The sequence below is a fragment of the Zosterops lateralis genome, assembly GCF_965231275.1.
Source record: "Zosterops lateralis genome assembly, chromosome: 1".
Lineage (NCBI taxonomy): Eukaryota > Metazoa > Chordata > Aves > Passeriformes > Zosteropidae > Zosterops > Zosterops lateralis.
This window is the reverse complement of record NC_139762.1, coordinates 65,527,163-65,543,918: the sequence shown is the minus strand read 5'-3', so window position 1 is coordinate 65,543,918 and position 16,756 is coordinate 65,527,163. Positions and strand designations below refer to the sequence as shown.

At 46.9% G+C, this 16,756-nt stretch overlaps 1 protein-coding gene across 6 annotated transcripts in view; it reads right to left on the bottom strand.

The window, feature by feature from the left end:
• Window positions 1-8,401: 8,401 nt before the first annotated feature.
• Window positions 8,402-16,756, bottom strand: part of TFAP2A (transcription factor AP-2 alpha) — a 20,002-nt gene continuing 11,647 nt past the window's right edge. For all 6 annotated transcript variants that reach the window (XM_083880757.1, XM_083880759.1, XM_083880755.1 and 3 more), the window contains 4 exons: window positions 15,213-15,444; window positions 14,188-14,306; window positions 11,743-11,884; window positions 8,402-10,200 (listed from right to left, as the gene is read on the bottom strand). In XM_083880757.1, the coding sequence (XP_083736883.1) occupies window positions 9,912-10,200; window positions 11,743-11,884; window positions 14,188-14,306; window positions 15,213-15,444 (782 nt within the window). In that variant the 3' untranslated portion in view covers window positions 8,402-9,911. The remainder of the gene's footprint in view (window positions 10,201-11,742; window positions 11,885-14,187; window positions 14,307-15,212; window positions 15,445-16,756) is intronic.

The following is a 16,756-nucleotide window of genomic DNA, read 5'->3' as shown; positions in this document are numbered from 1 at the left end:
CTTGTATTTAACCTAATTAAAGCCGACCTTTTAAAATATCTGAAATATAAACACGCCTTTTTTCTTTTTTTTTTTTTTTTTTCTTCCCCTCTCCCCCTCCTTTCCTACTCTGGTTTAACAATTTAACGTTTGACTCTCTGGGCTGGAACATGCAACCTTTCACCAGAGCACGGAGAGAGAGGGAGGGAGGGGGAAAGTAGCAAAAACCTGCGAATGAGGCGGAGGGACTGGCTTTGCCCGAGCATCCGCGACGCGTTTCCAGGTAGGCACTACCCCCACCCTCCCCCGCCTCCCGGGGCCACATTTATTCTCCCCTCACTCCCCCAATTCCTCATCCTCCTCCGGTGGGCAGGGAGCGAGCTGGGTGTCCCTGCCGGAGGTCGGACACCCCGCTCCCGGGGAGGGGTGCGGAGGGAAGGGAAGCGCCTCTTTCTCCCTGCGCGCGATTTTCAGCCGAGCGCTGCGTGCCGGGGGCGGGCGCAGCTGCAGCTGCGTGGGGCCGGACACGGGCCTCCCACTGGGGGCATTGCCCGCCCTCCCCTCCCGGCCGAGCTGGGGCCGGGCTGCCAGGCTGAGGCAAAGCCCCCGAAATAACTCGCTAACGAGTGTGTGCCTTCCTGCCCTCTACGCCCGTCACACAGGAACCGAACGGGTCTATTTCCCGTTCCCGCACAATCTCAGCGAGGTTTTTTTCCGATCAATAGGAAATTTAAACCTTTTTTTTTTTTTTTCCGAGGCAAACCCGAATATGCTAATTTTAATAATTTTTATTTTGCCTTTTTTTTTTAAACCCTGTAATCAGAATTATCCTGGGATTATTTTTTTTTCCGCTGAATGACATTACAAAGAATTTTGTTGAAGAAAGCCAGACTAATTGCTGCCAGAAGTGTCTTTTCATAGAAAAGTCTGGTTTTCATAAGGGCAGTTTCTGTGGATGTTGCGGTTAAATACAATCGTAGTGGAATAGTGGAAAGGGGATTTTATTTTTTTTTTTTTTTTTAATAGATAGATAAAGGCGAAAACCCACGTTTTAGTAAAAAAAACTATTGAGGGATTGACGGGGCACACAGTGAGAGGAGCAGACGCCGGCACAGCCCCGGTGCTCTCGGCCCCGGCCCGGCCCGTGTGACCGCCAAAGCCCCTCACAGCTCCCGGGGCACTTTCCCCGGCCTGGGGCTCTGCGGGCTCCCTCGGGGAGGACGGAGGGACTGCGGGCTGTGAAATGCGGCCATCCCGTCGGTGGCCCGACACCCCGTTCTCTTGTGAAAGTCTCAGTCCTCACCTGCGGCGAACCCAAGAGGACCCCCCTGTCCCCGCTCCCAGCAGCAGAAGGCGGGCAGGAGAGCAGGCGGCCTGAGGGAGCACAGCGGCCTTCCCGGGAAAAGTGGGCCCGGGGTTACTGGGGGGGCTGACCCCCATCAGCCATCCCAGGCTGCTCCGCAAAAACAAGTAAAAAAGACCTGAAGAGTCCTTTAAGGATGTAAAGATCGCGCACATTCCTCTCTCTCTCTCTCTCTCTCTCTCTCTCTCTCTTTTTTTTTTTTTTCCTTTTCTTTCCTCTTTAATTTTAAATCTCCCTCGATTAACCATCCTGCCTTGCTCTTCTTCTTATACCTCCTCAGCTAGGGCGTCCTAGGTAGAATTTTTCACCCTCTTCGCAACATGAGAAACAGAACAGGACTAGCACATCTGAAGGAGAAGAGAGTCAGCACAAATGAGTAAAGGACGGAGCCTGTCCCTGCAGTAGGGCCGAGCCTGCCCCACCGTGCCCCTCTGGGCTCCCGAGCCGGCCGGGGAGGGCAGGGCCATCCCTGCTCCATTTCCATGTCCAGCCGCTCTGTCCCGCCGGGTAAAGGGGAAAATCGGGATGGAGGCAGATTTCTGCAAAAATCTCCCATTCCGCTGATCACAGAGAGTCGCGGGAGTTTTCCAGCCGCTAATTCCCAGTCTTTCCCCTATGACCAGCAGCACAGCCACCGAGAGGTAGGGGTTGCACACGCCTCTCCATAACCTAAAGACCCCTTGGACTACCGGAGCTCTTCACCGTGTCAGGGAACAGAGCTCAACCACCCCGCGGGATGGCTTTTTTTCTTTTTCCCTCCTTTTATTTTTTTTTTTTCTCCAACAACAACAACATCATACTCCATCGCCTTTGCAGACAGAGCAACCCCAGCTCGGTGCTGCTCGGTGCTTTTGTTCCCGGTGGGGAGACCCGGTGTGGCTGGGCTCGGCCCGCCGGGGCTGCGGGGAGCCCGGCCCTCCCCTCCCTCCTCTCGCCGGAGCGGGGACGTGATAAAAGGAGACAGGGCTCTGAAAGGATTTGATTGAAATGGCGTGTGCCAAGCTGATGGGAGCCAGCGAGGGACAAAGCGCCGAGGAGCCATGGACACTCGAGCAATTATTCCTCCACGCTGAAGGTGGATTAGTGCAATGGAAAGAAGCATATGTTCGGCCTGGGGCGACACTCCCCCTGGCTGGGTTTAGAGAATGAGAGCGGAGAAAGAGGCTGAACCTGGAATATCAACTATCGGGAGACAGCCCACCCCACCCCCTCTTATCCCAGCCTCTCCAAAAGTCTCGGGGATGGAGACATAAATACACACGCCCATAAAGATAAATAGATAGATACAAACAAACATGCAAACACTCAAATACATAGATGAGCACACACCTCTAGGACAGGCACACGTGCACACGGTGCTGGCACACTAGCTCTGCACAGATAGGCAGGAGCAAGAGGCGCCCCAGGTGAAAAACCTCCCCGGCTATGACAATGCGAACAAATAAACAGCCGGCCTCCAAGAAGGTCACAGCAGCAGCCAGTTCTGCTGGAGGCTTCAGTTTCCCCAGACCTTTCCCAGGAAACTTTCCAAAAGCAGCTGCAGCAAGGAATGGGTGATCTCCATACCCCCTACAAGGGCCATGTCCAGGTCCTCCTGGAAACACAAAGCAAAACCTCAAGTGTCCCTTTTCCATCTGATTTTCTTCTAAGACACAGTGACCTCCTGTTTTCTTTCCCTAGCTCTCTGCAAAAGCCCATCCTTTCCAGCAGGATAGCTGCAAGCTCTCCCAAGGGCACGAGGATGGGAAGAAGCCCCAGCAGCCAGCCTGTCAGCCCCCATCCCAAACATCAGCATGCCAGGAGCAGCCCTCATCAAGGCTCCATGGCAATGGGACACCCATCAACTGATGTCCTGGATCATCTACACCCATACACAGGCTCCAAAACTCAGGCAGGCATGGCAGGAGTACATTTTTACCACTAGTATAGTGTAGCTTGTTAAGCCTGGTGAGAAAAAAGAGCACAGAGGTCAAGCACAGCCCCTGCTTTCTCCCAGTACTGCCCCACTGGCCTCAGCAGTGTGGGCACAAGCCACAGTGTGGGCAGTGCATCCCCAGCTGTTGTCCAAGCTGTCCCACCTTGCAGGGCAGAGAGATAAACTCCACCACAGGAGAGGAGACAGGACAAGCACAGGGAGCAGCATCCAACAGCAAGGTACAGGGCAAGGAGGACAAGCTGGAGGGAAGGGCACCTGCCAGCAAACTTTAAGGAGGGAGGGAGGGAGGGAGGGAGAAAGAGGGAAAAAAAGGGAACGCAGCTCTTCCCTTCTCTTAGGAACCCCAAAAATGTTCTGCTCTACAGCCAGAAATGTAGTGCCCCAAATATTTCACATCTCTGCTTCTTTATCCTTAGCTCTCGGGATCAGGACGGATTGTACAGAGAGGAAGGGGCCAGCTCTCCCGCAGGTAGGAATATAACCAAAAACATTGTATACAGCAGGTAGGAATATAACCAAAAACATTGTATACAAGCAATATACATCCCTCAACCTGCAAGTGTAACTGCACAGCTCACACTCCCACTAGAAAACAACTCTCTATTCAGAACCCCCGCATCTGCTTTTAATCAAGTATTACAAAGAGAATTAACTATACCACAGGCAACAACAAGAGTGGGGCTCGAGAGCATCTCTGGACAGAAAAAGTCTTCATGTAGATGCTGCAGTTCTCCTATAGAAAATAGGATATGTGTGTATGTGTGCACAATATGCACAAGGAACAACGGGGTGACATGGCTTGCACTTCACACCTGACAGTCCTCCACCTTCCTGCTGAACACAAGACAATTTTTTCCTCACCTAGGCTATGCTTTCCCAGTTTACCTTCCTTGCCCTGGTTTGAAGATCCACTGTGCAAATGAGCTCTGTGACTACAAACGGGACAATAACCATGGAGCTTGGAGTAACCTCAGGGCCCTGGTTTTGAGAGGGAGGGACTCATGGGGAAACCACAGGCTCTGGGTGCCAACATGTGCCTTGCAAAATCAGAGCCTGAAAGAAAAGTGCCACAGGGAACCAGCAGGTCCCTCCTACACTACCAGAAAGCTCTCGATAGTCTTATCCTGATTTCCACACTACATTCACTCAGTGAAGATGCTCTAACCACTCTGTTGGTATGATAAAAATTTTGGGCCACCAAAGTTAAACTCAGAGAGACGTGATTGCAGTTGTTGTAAGAGGGAATAAAAGACCACAGATTTGCCACTGTCATATCTACAGCACCAGAAAGGAGTAACAGTTTAAGGATACAAATATTTACTGCCATCCTGAACTATATAGCTGTTTACCCTGCCTGAAACATCAGCTGTTTCATCCACACAAGGAAGCCTAGAAACTTAAACTAGAAGAAGAAAAACAAAGCTGTTTTGCTATTCTGAATCCAGTAAGGCTCTGCTAATAATAGGTCATAAAAGACTTTCACTCTTCCTCTGTTTCCAAATGCTTGCTTTAAACTACTTATTTTTGGGGGTTTGGCGTTACTAAACTAAATACTGTAAATGGAGAGGCTGCAGCCTATGCAGAATAAATGATTTAAGAACTGGGCTTGGCTGATTTATTTTTTCCTCCATATTTGAGATAAAAAGAAGGAACACATTCTAGTAATCCCTACTCATTTTCACAGCCATTCTTGCACCTGTAACTCAAATAATGAAGCCATTTGTTATTTATATTGCACTTTCCCCTCCATTCTAGATTTGTAACGATCTGACCCTGCTTTATGGCCCTGACAAAGCCTGAAACCGGTGTGGACTTCCAATAATTGGACGATATAAGGAAAAATCTTTAACTGGAATGAAGCAGATGTTAGCTTCATGCAGTTCCCTAACTTGATTATTCTTTGGACACGTTAGACAAGCATTAGTGATTGATAATGATGCTAATTAACCCCTTTCCTTTCCAAAACAGTAAACCAACGCCAGCAGGATTCTGCAAACAACACACACAAAGTGTATACCAGTATCTGTTCAAAGTGGATCAGGGACACTACTTCATTGCCCGTTGCTCCACAAAAACCTCATCCTGCTGACACCAAGCTGGCTCCAAATTCTCTCTAGGAGTTAACAGCTCACACTGCTTGCAGGGCAGGGAGCAGAGACACAGCTCGTTTATGCAGAAAAGGTGCACAGGACAAAATCGAAGGCAAAATTTATTTTTTTATGCTCCCAACCTTTCACATTTGATTATGCAGCCAGTTTAAATCACTGTGCCCTCACTAGCTAGGATGGACTTCCCGCTGCTCCCTCTCGGAAGAGTGCTAGTTATTTTAGCTACACCTTCCTAACATGAGGGCTGAGGCTCTGGGAATCTGGACTGGGCTGAGACATGCACGTACCAAGGAGGGAAAGGAAAGTGCACATTCTGGAATTTGAATTGGAGGTAGAAGACAAGTAAACAAACAAGGAGCTGATCTGATTATGCAGTCAAATTTATCATGGACAATAAAGAAATTGCCTTTAAATGTAAGGGTTTGGATAAATGAATACTCCTAGCAAGTGAATAAAATGTATTCAATTAACTAAAAACCTTGTGCACTTCTGAACTGAAGTGGAATCGACTGTAATTGATTTATTTGAAACCAGAGGTTAAGGACTGAATTAGCTAAGTACAACTGGGTATTTCAAGCCACTGACTTCTCAAATGTCAAATCTCTTCTATTTTAAATATTATTTCAGCTGCGGGGCATTGCTGTCCTGATGGCTGTTCCACCAGTTAAATCTCAAATTATATTAATATTTGATTTTTGGAGGGTGGGGTAAAATACGGTACAAAGAGGAGGGCTGTCCTTGTTCACGGTGAAAGATCACCAAGCTGTATTTTGGTTCACATGTAGGAATTAGCTCAGCGTGGCAGCAACGCTCTAACATTCAGCCACCACTCGCCCTCGCTTCAACTGATCTGGGGGAGGGAAAAAATAACAACAGATTTTTGTTTAGTGTATAAAAGCATGACCTAGAATTTTGCTGCTGCACCTCGATCACAACGTTAAAAATGCATCCAAAGAATGCTGAAGTAATTAGCACATTTTAGTAACTGCACACTGGTCACAGCAGAAGAGGCTGAACCGAACCTAGTCAGATTTCCATTATCGCCTGTAAAATCCTTCCTTAGAAATAATAGTAAATAAAGAAATCTGTGCAAGGTCATTTCATTTCTGTTTTTTGGTGGCTTGCTAATCCAGCACCAGGATACCTAAAATGCGCTCTCCTACCATGAAGTAGCTAATTATATCTTTAAAACATTATTTATTATGACCTTATAATGTTCTAGCATAAGACTGCTTTATACATTGACCAGTATAAAACGATTATATTGGGTACAGGTTTCAAAAAGTAACAAGCATCTGTAAATCCAGATATGAATGAATGGTATTTAATAAGATTGTTTTCGTTTAAAAATGAGTATTTATGTGTTGCTGTAGAAAGAGCAGCAATGTATTGCTGTTTATGAATGCTATTGTGCCTGAGGTTAGGATCCCACACACAATCTGAGATGCAGCCAAGAAAAACAGCCCTGATAGACAATGCTTCACTTCACCTGCTACAATACTGTGCATTTCATTTATGTCAAGAATATGTACAGTTAGGGTTCATTCACCTCATTATTTTGTTACATCTACTTTACGGTTAACCAGTCTCTCTTGGAAATAATAAATAACTGTTTTTAAAACAATTGCAGCTTTGCATTCAAAAGATCCACTTTCAATTTATAGAAAAAAATATTCACCATTTTTATAAACTAGCTGGCTCTCGAAAATAGAATTTAGACTCCACCAACTCTCTTTCTGCTTGGCAAGATTGATTTTACACTGCCTTCCATAAGTAGATTACCAAAGCAAAATGAAACATCTTGGGCTTTATCTAATGCTTTGCTTCACCAGCTCTACCAAACGTCAAAATATATGAGTAAATGTTAATTCTCTGTGCAGCTTTATTGTACACACCTCCCTCCTAACCTCCTCAATTTCTGCCTGAGCGAAAAGGGGAAAAAAGGAGAGAGAGAGAGAGAATCAGGGAGGGAAGAAAAGAGAGAGAAAAATCAGCCTCCACTACCAAAAATACCATCAGCACTTAAAGGAGACCCTCTCTTTAAAAATGCCTTTACATTCTAAACTGCATTAAGTCTCCCTTCCTATGATATAACATAATCCAGCCTGATCCTGACTTCACCTACCCCCCGGGCCAAAGAAAATAGATTCAAAATCTGAATTCTCACATGTTTTTATAGCCCATCTTCAAGACACACACTCCATTTTTTTAAAGCGAACTTCCCTGTTTCACAACTGGTTTCCACAAGAAGAAACTCAAGATAAAAATTTCAGTCCCTTATAAACTGACACAGCCATCTCAAAATGTCAGTCTGTGCATTCCACTAAAACACGAACCATCAATCAGAAATAATCTGTCTCCTGCAAGATTTCACTAAAGTTCACAACCGTGAGATGATTTTGTTGGCATCAACTACGGAGCTTTTCTTTTTTCTTGAGGGGGAGGGAGCACCCAGCTCTGATTTATCAGTATAATTTTTTTTTCATAGCATTAATTTTCAGAATTTTCTCAGCAATTATTAGTTTTAAAATGTCCTTCTTGAAATGTGTTTTTTAATCTCTGCTCTCCGTTAGGACAACTACATGTACAAAATTTTATAGGCTTATAATTCTGTATGCTATATATAAACATAAATAAAAACCTAGAGGTCAACATAAATAAAATAAAACTTTTATTTTTTTAAATAAAATTATGTTTTGGTTAAAGAAAAGATAGTGTGTCATTTTTGTTAGTAGTACAGACAATTTTTTATCCAAAAGAATACATTGTGCTTTATTGTGTCATTTGTCTGAATACAGACTCAGTGGAATATCTAAATGATACCCTGCTCTGAACTCCAAGTTGAAAGTAAGTTTTTATTATACTTGAGGGAAACAATGGGTTCAGCTGCTTATTGCAAGGAGCAATTGTCAAGGGAGAGTTAAACTCAATTACTGTAACCATACTGAATAAAAAATACTGCCAAGAACAAAAATACGCCTGGGTAAAGACAGCTACTGAATAAAAAAATCGACATAAAGCGTATCAAATATTTATTTATCTGGGCAACAAAGGACTATGATACATTGATAGGCATGGAAACTACTGCCGGCACAACTCAATACAATACAACTATAACTGCTTCCAATATGGCCAGTGGAAATACAGGATACCAGGTGGTCCCGAATGTTTGAAGTTCTTTGGGAAAAAAAAAAAGAAAAAAAAAAAAGAGAAAAATAAAAAAAAAAGAAAGGGAGAAAGAAAAAAAAAAAAAAAAGATGGGGACAAAAAGGAAAGTAAAGCTAAATCTTGTTTTAAAAGACAATATTAATTTATTGCTCTGTTGGTGCTTTCGGGAGAGGGATAGTGGATGAAAATAACTTTTTTCATTTTCCACAACACATAAGGGTTGTAAAACCACTAACATGTTTAAAAACCTTGCCAGGGTCCAACATCACTTTATTTTATCTTCAATGAGAAACTAAATGTCATACTAATTATATATAAAAATTCATGGTTTTTTATTTGTTCAGCTGCTTCATTGTCGCTTTTAACATGCTACAACAGGGCTAAAAATGATGAATCCCAGAGAAAAACCCCCAAAAAACCTCTGATATCTAAATAAGTACCATGAACCACATGATGAACTAAGAGGGGAAGATTTAAAACCCACTAAACAAGAGGTAAACGAGATCACCAGATAAATAAAAAAAGGCTTAAAACAGACTCACCATATTTACAATTCCCATTAAATTACACATAAATAAATATATACATACATGAACACTGATTCCCTTATATAATAACCGTGAATCGTGTTGCAATAGAAAGTTCAAGTTGGTCGCTTTACCTTGGACAGGAAAAAGTTCTACAACTGAAGATATGACATGGAACCGCTTGTGTTTTGTGTTCAAGTTTATTCACAATACTGATAAAATGTCATCAGTCCTTTTTGCCTTTTTTATGTCTGCTGTTGCTGTTGTACTTTTTCGCCTTTTTTTTTTTCATTTTTAGTATGGCTACAATCTTAACTGAAGTTTATGTAAGGGAAGGTGGTGATTCAGTCCGGTGAAGCTCATAGAATTTTTAAGTATTATTTATTTCTTTTTGTTTGGTTTTTTTTTTAATTTTTTTAATATATTTTTAGAAAAAAAAGTCCTTTTCTTTTTTGTTTTATTTTTTTTGTTGGTTTTTTTTCTCCTTTTGTTTTATTTAAAAAAAAAGTTCACAAACTCAACAGAGAACTTTTTTTCTTTGCTGGCTCCGTCCCCCTGTTCTGTTCTCTTAGGCTCCAAACTGGGGTAAAACGATGGTGGCAGTGGGAAGAGGGGGAATTTAGGTGGGAGCAAATGGAAATGTGGATGCTGGGAAGGGGTGTGGAGAGAGGGCAGAGCAGTCCTGCAGAGTCAGAGAACAGGAGTGGCAGAAGGACGCTCATTCTGTTGCTGTAGCCTGGGGTGCTGGGTGCCGGGGAGAGGGAGGAGGGAGATGAATGGATCGATGGGCTATGAGGGGGAAGGGAGAGGAGTGTGTGGGGGGGGGATCCTCACTTTCGGTGCTTCTCCTCTTTGTCGCCGCTTTTGGTGCTGTTGTCTGTGTGGCTGTTGGGGTTGTTGCTGAGGTACATTTTGTCCATGGCCTTGAGCGCCTCGGTGAGATAGTTCTGCAGGGCGGTGACGGCAGCACACACCGCCGGGCTCCCAAAGCCGTGCGAGATGAGGTTGAAGTGGGTCAGGCAGCTCTGGATGCCCGGCTCCAAAATGGGGTTGGGCCGCGAGTTCCCCAGGGGAGATCGGTCCTGAGCCAGCAGGTCGGTGAACTCTTTACAGATCTGTCTGTAGCACAAATGGAGCAGAGAGACAGAGGGAGGGAGGGAGGGAAGGGAAGAGAGAGGGGGAGAAATGAACCATCACTGGCGGTAGCAAAGCCCATGCATTCTCCCTGCTAGACTGCACAAGCCCCTGGATCAAGGGGGCTCCTTCTCCTGAGCGCACACACTCTCTCCCTTCTCCCTCTCCTCTCTGTGCATCCTTCCCCCTAATTCTCACACCTCCCCGGCACGCACAAACCTCTTCCCTTCACCTTGCATGCACACACGACAGCACACCACACATCACACCCCAGCCCACCCCATGCAACACAGGCAGACAACAGGGATACAGAGTCACATGCCTCCTGCCCCACTGCTCTCAGTATCCAAGCCTCCAACACTCTCCATAAACACACATCCCTGCCCAGCTGGGGTTTGGAGCACAAACACAGTTTAAAGTTCCTGAGCAGGCTATCTAAAGGTAAGCTAAGGGATTTATCCATATCTTATAAGATTTCATTTTTCGGGGGGGAACCAGAGAGACATATCTTCCTTCACAAGGCTAAAACACACACCTGTGTGTCAGGAAGAATGAGTGAGGGCAGAGCGGGCAATTGAGGATTTAAATTAGGGTATTCTGAAACATTTATATATGTAAATCTCTATCTCCAAATCCAAAGGGACCTTTGCACAGAGGGAAAGGCTGACGCTAACCAGTGCCTGGAAATTTCCTTCCAGGGAGGTGAGAAGGGAGGCTACGAGGGCATGGTGCAGAAGATAGGTTATATCACCCACTCACTGCACAAACGGTTGGAGAAATAATACACTTTACAGCAAGAGAGCTCAGAGGCATGTTGAAACAGTTTGTATTCTAAAACCCACGTTAATGTCTTCCAGCCATAAAGCAGCTCCCATCTCCTGCTTGTGTCCTCTGGCACTGTGCCCTTTGGTGACACCTCCATCGGTAATTAAGGGCTACTAAACAACCCTTTTAATTTCCAGCAAACATACCAAAACAATCATTTTCTTTTCACGCACCACCTGGAAGTCTAGGCAGCCCCACCAACGATAAACTCCGCTAGCATTTTAACTGCGTACAGATTGTCATTTAAAATATATTTTTAATATCCCTGTATTTGCTAAGTAACAGAGCTGCTTAGGCAGGAAGAACCATTGCCGGTTTTAATGAACTGAAATCAGTTTAATGTGCCAGGTTTATTTTATTGTCAATGGGAAGCGTTCCCCTTCTACTTAAATTGATAAGCTAAGTAAATAGGCCCAGAAAATGTTTTGCTTTGAAGAATTACTGTTTTTTCTGTAACTAAACATCCACCCTCAATTTGCACAATTCGCATTCAAGGTAATCTGCGCACGCTAATTTGAAGGAAACCAAGGTGGTCTGGAGAGTTCTCCTATACCAGAAGGGCCAACACACATCCTCACAACTTACAAAGCCATCAGACACTGGTTATGCAGCAAACAAATATCTTCACAAATAAAAGCCCCAACACAAGTTTGTCCCCCTCCCTGATTTCTGAGCAACATGCCAGAAAGTTAAATGTCTTACTTTGTAGCTAGAAGCATGTTTTTTCTTGTGACTTGCTCGTTTGGATCGGAATGTTGTCGGTTGAGAAATTCAGCTACTGCTTTGGCAGGAAATTCTGTCTCACAAACGTACCCAAAATCTCTAGCTAGATGTACTGCTTCTCCTGAATAGGGAGGCACGGGTGGGGATGGAAAGAAACACAGCTCATCAGTACACATCGCACAGAGGCAAAAATCCATTTGAAAAAAACTCCAAAAAGCCACTACATTCTACTTGGGCTTTTCTTCTCAAAAGCTTGGACATTTTCTCTTTGAAAAAGTTAGGGCCAGAAAAGCTAATTACGTCTTATCTTGCAGTTTTCTTTGCTTCAGTTGAAGGTAATGCAAATCCGTATTTTCATAACAATTGTTAGGAGTGAAATCTCGCATAAGAATTTTTAAAAGGTCACATTGACTAAGAGATACTTTTAGACAGGCAGGCTCCATCCACCTAGAATGTGTGCTTCGATTTACATCTCCATACCTATGGAGAGCCATTTATGTACATTTTATTCACGGCTATTTACTCTGAGAATGTGTTTGCCTCAGCCACATCTCCATATTCTTTTGCAATGCATCAATGATTAATATTGATCATAATTACTCCTAGAGCTCTTCTAAATAAAATGCATTAAACAGCTAAGTGTTTAAAATTTACCTTGATCGCATATAATTATACGTTCACCCCCAAACGATTAACCATGAGAATTTTAGGGTCATTCCACCGAGTCTGTCTGTTTTGTTGATTTTCAAATCTTTGGTTTTAATTTCCTGAACCAGTTGGTTTTTACTGCAGGGCTTCCTGCCATTAGCTCTAGCTCCGGAAGAACGCATGCGCCAATTAGAGCTTCAAAGCCTCAGTCCAGTGAGCTTGTTTCCATAAAATGGAGCGGATCATAAACAATAACAGTACTCTAGAAACTGCCTCATCGCTACAGGACTCAAAGCCCCAGCAATGTTTATACTATCATCTCACCAAAATTAGCCACCATCACTAAGTTATCTGAAGATCAGGCCTCTGGTTTTGCTTTTTTTAAAAAATCATTCTTTTCAAAGCCATTGTAGTGAAAGCCAAACAGAACAATGGATTACCATAAAACCTTCTCCATATTCATTAACATCAGAAATAATGTTAAGCATCTACCAAATCTAGACTTTTTACAAGTTTTGCCCTCGTGATTTTTTTACCACAGCGTGTCAATGCAATTGCAAAGCCTTTTCAGAAACATGAAGAAGCGGTAATTTTCACGCAGCATAAAAATAGTTTGTTCACTAATCCTGATTTAAAAAAATGACGCTTGGCATCATCGCACGGCGCTTCTTTCCCCATCTCTTCCAACATGAAACATTCCCCGCAGAATGCAAAGCGACAACAAAACAAATTCCCACCTACACAACCAAACTTAAGCTGGACCTGGACAGCTCAGGCTGTGTTTAAAAGCACTTTACAAACCAAACCAGTCTAAAATGCAGACAAACTCGTAAGTAAGGGGAAAGGAGAGGAGTCCATCTGCAGGCCTCAGACATACTTTGTGTCACCCAGTGTGACACAGCCACGGCTTCAAAACTAAATGACTGCACACTCTTGAGCTTCCCAACTCCCTGTACAGACAGCATAGGACATCCCAAGGCATTAAAAGCAAGTTGCACCTTTTCTGGCCAAAGCAAAGCAGAGCAGAATGATCTGCCAAGGGAACATGTGTTCTGAAAATGAGAACCAAAAGGGAGTGAGGGCTGGCAGTGGTGCAACTTTGAGGCTTTCAGGACACCATTAATTCATGGCTGAGGTCAAGGATTCCCAAATTAATTCAGGAAGTAATGGTCACGCATTTCTCAAATGCAGATGTCAGTAGAAGTTAAATGATTTACTGTTATGCGGCTGCAGGCTGGGAGGGAGAACAAACTTAAAGTAGCTGCCGTTTCTGACATTAAAATTTGCTTGGTTGTCCACCTGTGGCAGAAGAACAGCAGTGAAGTATTTGAGGCTCCGCTGCCCGTAACTTCCAACTCAGGGGTCTCTTACAGGGCTAAGCCCACAGTCCCCCTTCACAGGGATCCTTCCCGTGCTGCTCCCAATGAGATCTGCTTACTCTACAGAGGGATTACTCATTTGAATGAACGAGCAAGATGGGGCCCTGAAAACGTCTAGCTCAGAGACTTAAAAGCAAATAAATAATAGAACGCTTTGCTGAGTCTGCAGGACTCGCACAGACCCGTTTCAGGTTATAACAAAAAGCAAAGGCACACAATTAACCTGGTCTTTTTTTAAGACACAGAAAATAACGCCCTTCCAAATGCCAAGGAGCAGCACTGACTCTGGGAAAGGAGAATGAAAACCCAAACGACCCAACAGCAAGTTTTCTCTCATTTGGCACAGGCAACAGGCACATTTTCCAAAGGAGCCCTCCCAGCTCTTTGAGTCACTTACCCTCCACGAGTGATGTGAGCAAGGTAACGTTAGCAGCTTTACGCCTCCCGGCTGGCAGGTTTAGTCCTATTTTGTCCAGTTTCTCCCTCAGAGATCTCCCTCCATTTTTAGACTTTGCCCTGCTCCACAGAAAAACAGGCATTGAGAAAGGGGGCTTGGGGGAGCACCTGCTCCTACTTTGGCTCCCGCCCTCACACGACCCCAACACATCCCTTCCCAGGGAAGGGAATAAAGGGTTTAGGCACAAGGGATGGGATTCATGGCTGTGGGAGGCTCAAGACCAACTGTTGCTGAGAGCTGAATCCCAGATACTGGGATGGTGCTTTGGATGTTTCCACATCTAGAGAAGAGCGGCCCTCACTGAGGTCTAGATCAGCCCCAGAGCTGGTGAGGAGCTCTGAGGTGTCCCCCTGAGCTCCCAAGGTGCCATGGACACAGTTCCCAAGGTGCCATGGACACAGAGGCAGCTTCTCCCCAGGCGTGAGGGGAGAAGGCCAATTTGCAGGGCCAGCAGCCCCCAGACCCAAACTCTACATGGCCCATCTGCGGTTTCACAGCAGAGCTGGGCTAAGCGGGGCTGAAGAGATGGGAGCTGCCTTAATTAATCCTGGCTGTTACTCCCTGCCCAGGCACTGCCTAATTGCCTGGGTGAGGCCACAGGGTGGGAGCCCGTGGCGGGGTGCCCGGCACCAAGCCGGTCCCGGGGGGCGGGTGCGGATGGCCCGAGCGGGGCAGGGACAGGGGGGGTCCCCACGCGGGGCCGGGGCAGCGCAGGCCGCGCGTTGCCATGGCGACAGCCCCGGCCCCCCCCCCCCTCCCGCCGCCCGCCCGCCAGCCGCGCGCGCCCCGCCCCCTAGCGGCGGCCGCCGCTCTCCCCCCGCGCCGCCGCCCCGCGTGGGCGCCCGGCCTCCTCCTTCCCTGCTCCATCCCTCCCTCCCGCCTTCCTTCCCTGCTCCATCCCTCCCTCCCTCCCTGCCGCACGGCACGGCCCGGCAGCCCGCCTCCCGCGTCCCCCCGCCCCTCACCTCCGGAGCACTCCGCCCAGCAGGGAGGCGTTGAGGCACTCGGGCGGCGACAGGCGTCTCTGCACTTCCGCCACCGTGACCTTGTACTTGGAGGTGGAGCTGAGCAGCGAGAGGCGGCCCGGCACCGAGCAGAAGACCTCGTTGGGGTTCACCACCCCGCCGAAGAGCGCGTCCTTGTTGATGGGGATGGAGGAGACGGCGTTGTTGTTAGACTTGGAGAGGGACACGGGGCCTGCAGGGAGGGAGGAGCAGGGCGGTGAGGGTGAGGAGCGGGCGGGGGCCGGGCGGGGAGAGAGGGGGAAGCACCGGGCCGCTCCCAGGGCAGCCCCGGCCCGCACCGCCCGCGGGGAGCGGGGGCACACCGGGGCACCCTCCCTCTCTGTCGGGAGGCGCAGGGAGAGAGCCGGGCATCCCTCGACCCGCAGCGGGGAAGCTGAGAGGACCCCGCAGCTCTGCCGGGCGCCGCACCTCGGTACCGCCGTGCCCGGGCAGCGGGATGTGCGGCAACCCCGGGACCCGCCAGCACAGCACAGATTTAGACCTGGAAAACCCGTAACGCGGCGGGGAAGCGGCACCCCAAAATACAGATTGTTCCCTCCCCGGCAGGGAGGTGCCGGGCCATTCGGTGCCTCGGGTCCCGGCCGCCTTCCCTTCCCTTTCCCTCCCGCCTTATCCCGCTCCGGTCCAAGCGAGCGGGGGGCTCTCTCCGTTTTGGATAGATCGCTTGTGACATTAATAGCTCTGGGAAGGCTAATAGATACAACAGGAGTTAAACGAACTCTTGAGATTACTAATAAAAGAGCCAATTATCATGTCGACTTGGAAAGAGCATCTCTTAAGATTTATCCCTTGCACATCTAATTTGACGTGACAAAGGCTTTGCGGGCGGGGGGTGGGGGGGTCTGAAAGTTCAGGTTCGCTGGCTGTACAGTGATTAGGGTTAGAGAGGAGAGTGTCCCTACTCAGCATCTCTCTCCCGTGGTGGCCTGGGTACCCAAATTCCAGGCGGCCACAGCACCCCTCAGAGCGGGCAGGAGACAGCTGCGCCTCCCACCCCGCCAGTTTAGCTCCAGCAGCCTCTCACTACACAGCATCCACACACAAAACCCATCGCTTTACACCGAGAACCTGCCTTGCAAAATGACCCGTGCCACCTTTCCCAATCCTTCGGTTGTCCGAACAACGATGGGAAATGAAAATCGAGCGAAAATTTACAATAAATACGTTGCACGGTTCGGGCACCGGCTTCCAAGCAATTAAATTACAAGTGAAGCAAGCGCACAAAGCCACCGAAAACCAAATCACCCTAAGCACCGATAGACATCAGTTCCCAGAAACTCGCCCCTTGTTCTCCACCAGTCCGCCTCACCACCGGCGTGTTTTAAATAAGAAAACCCGAAGGAGCAGAAACAACGATTTCACTTCCACAGCCCCGTTTACCCACAACGATTGAAGCCCTCCGCTCAGCCAGAGGCGTGGGGCAGACCATGAAACCCAATTGTTTGCTAACGCACTAAAAGACCGGCTCGCATTTTCTAGATCAT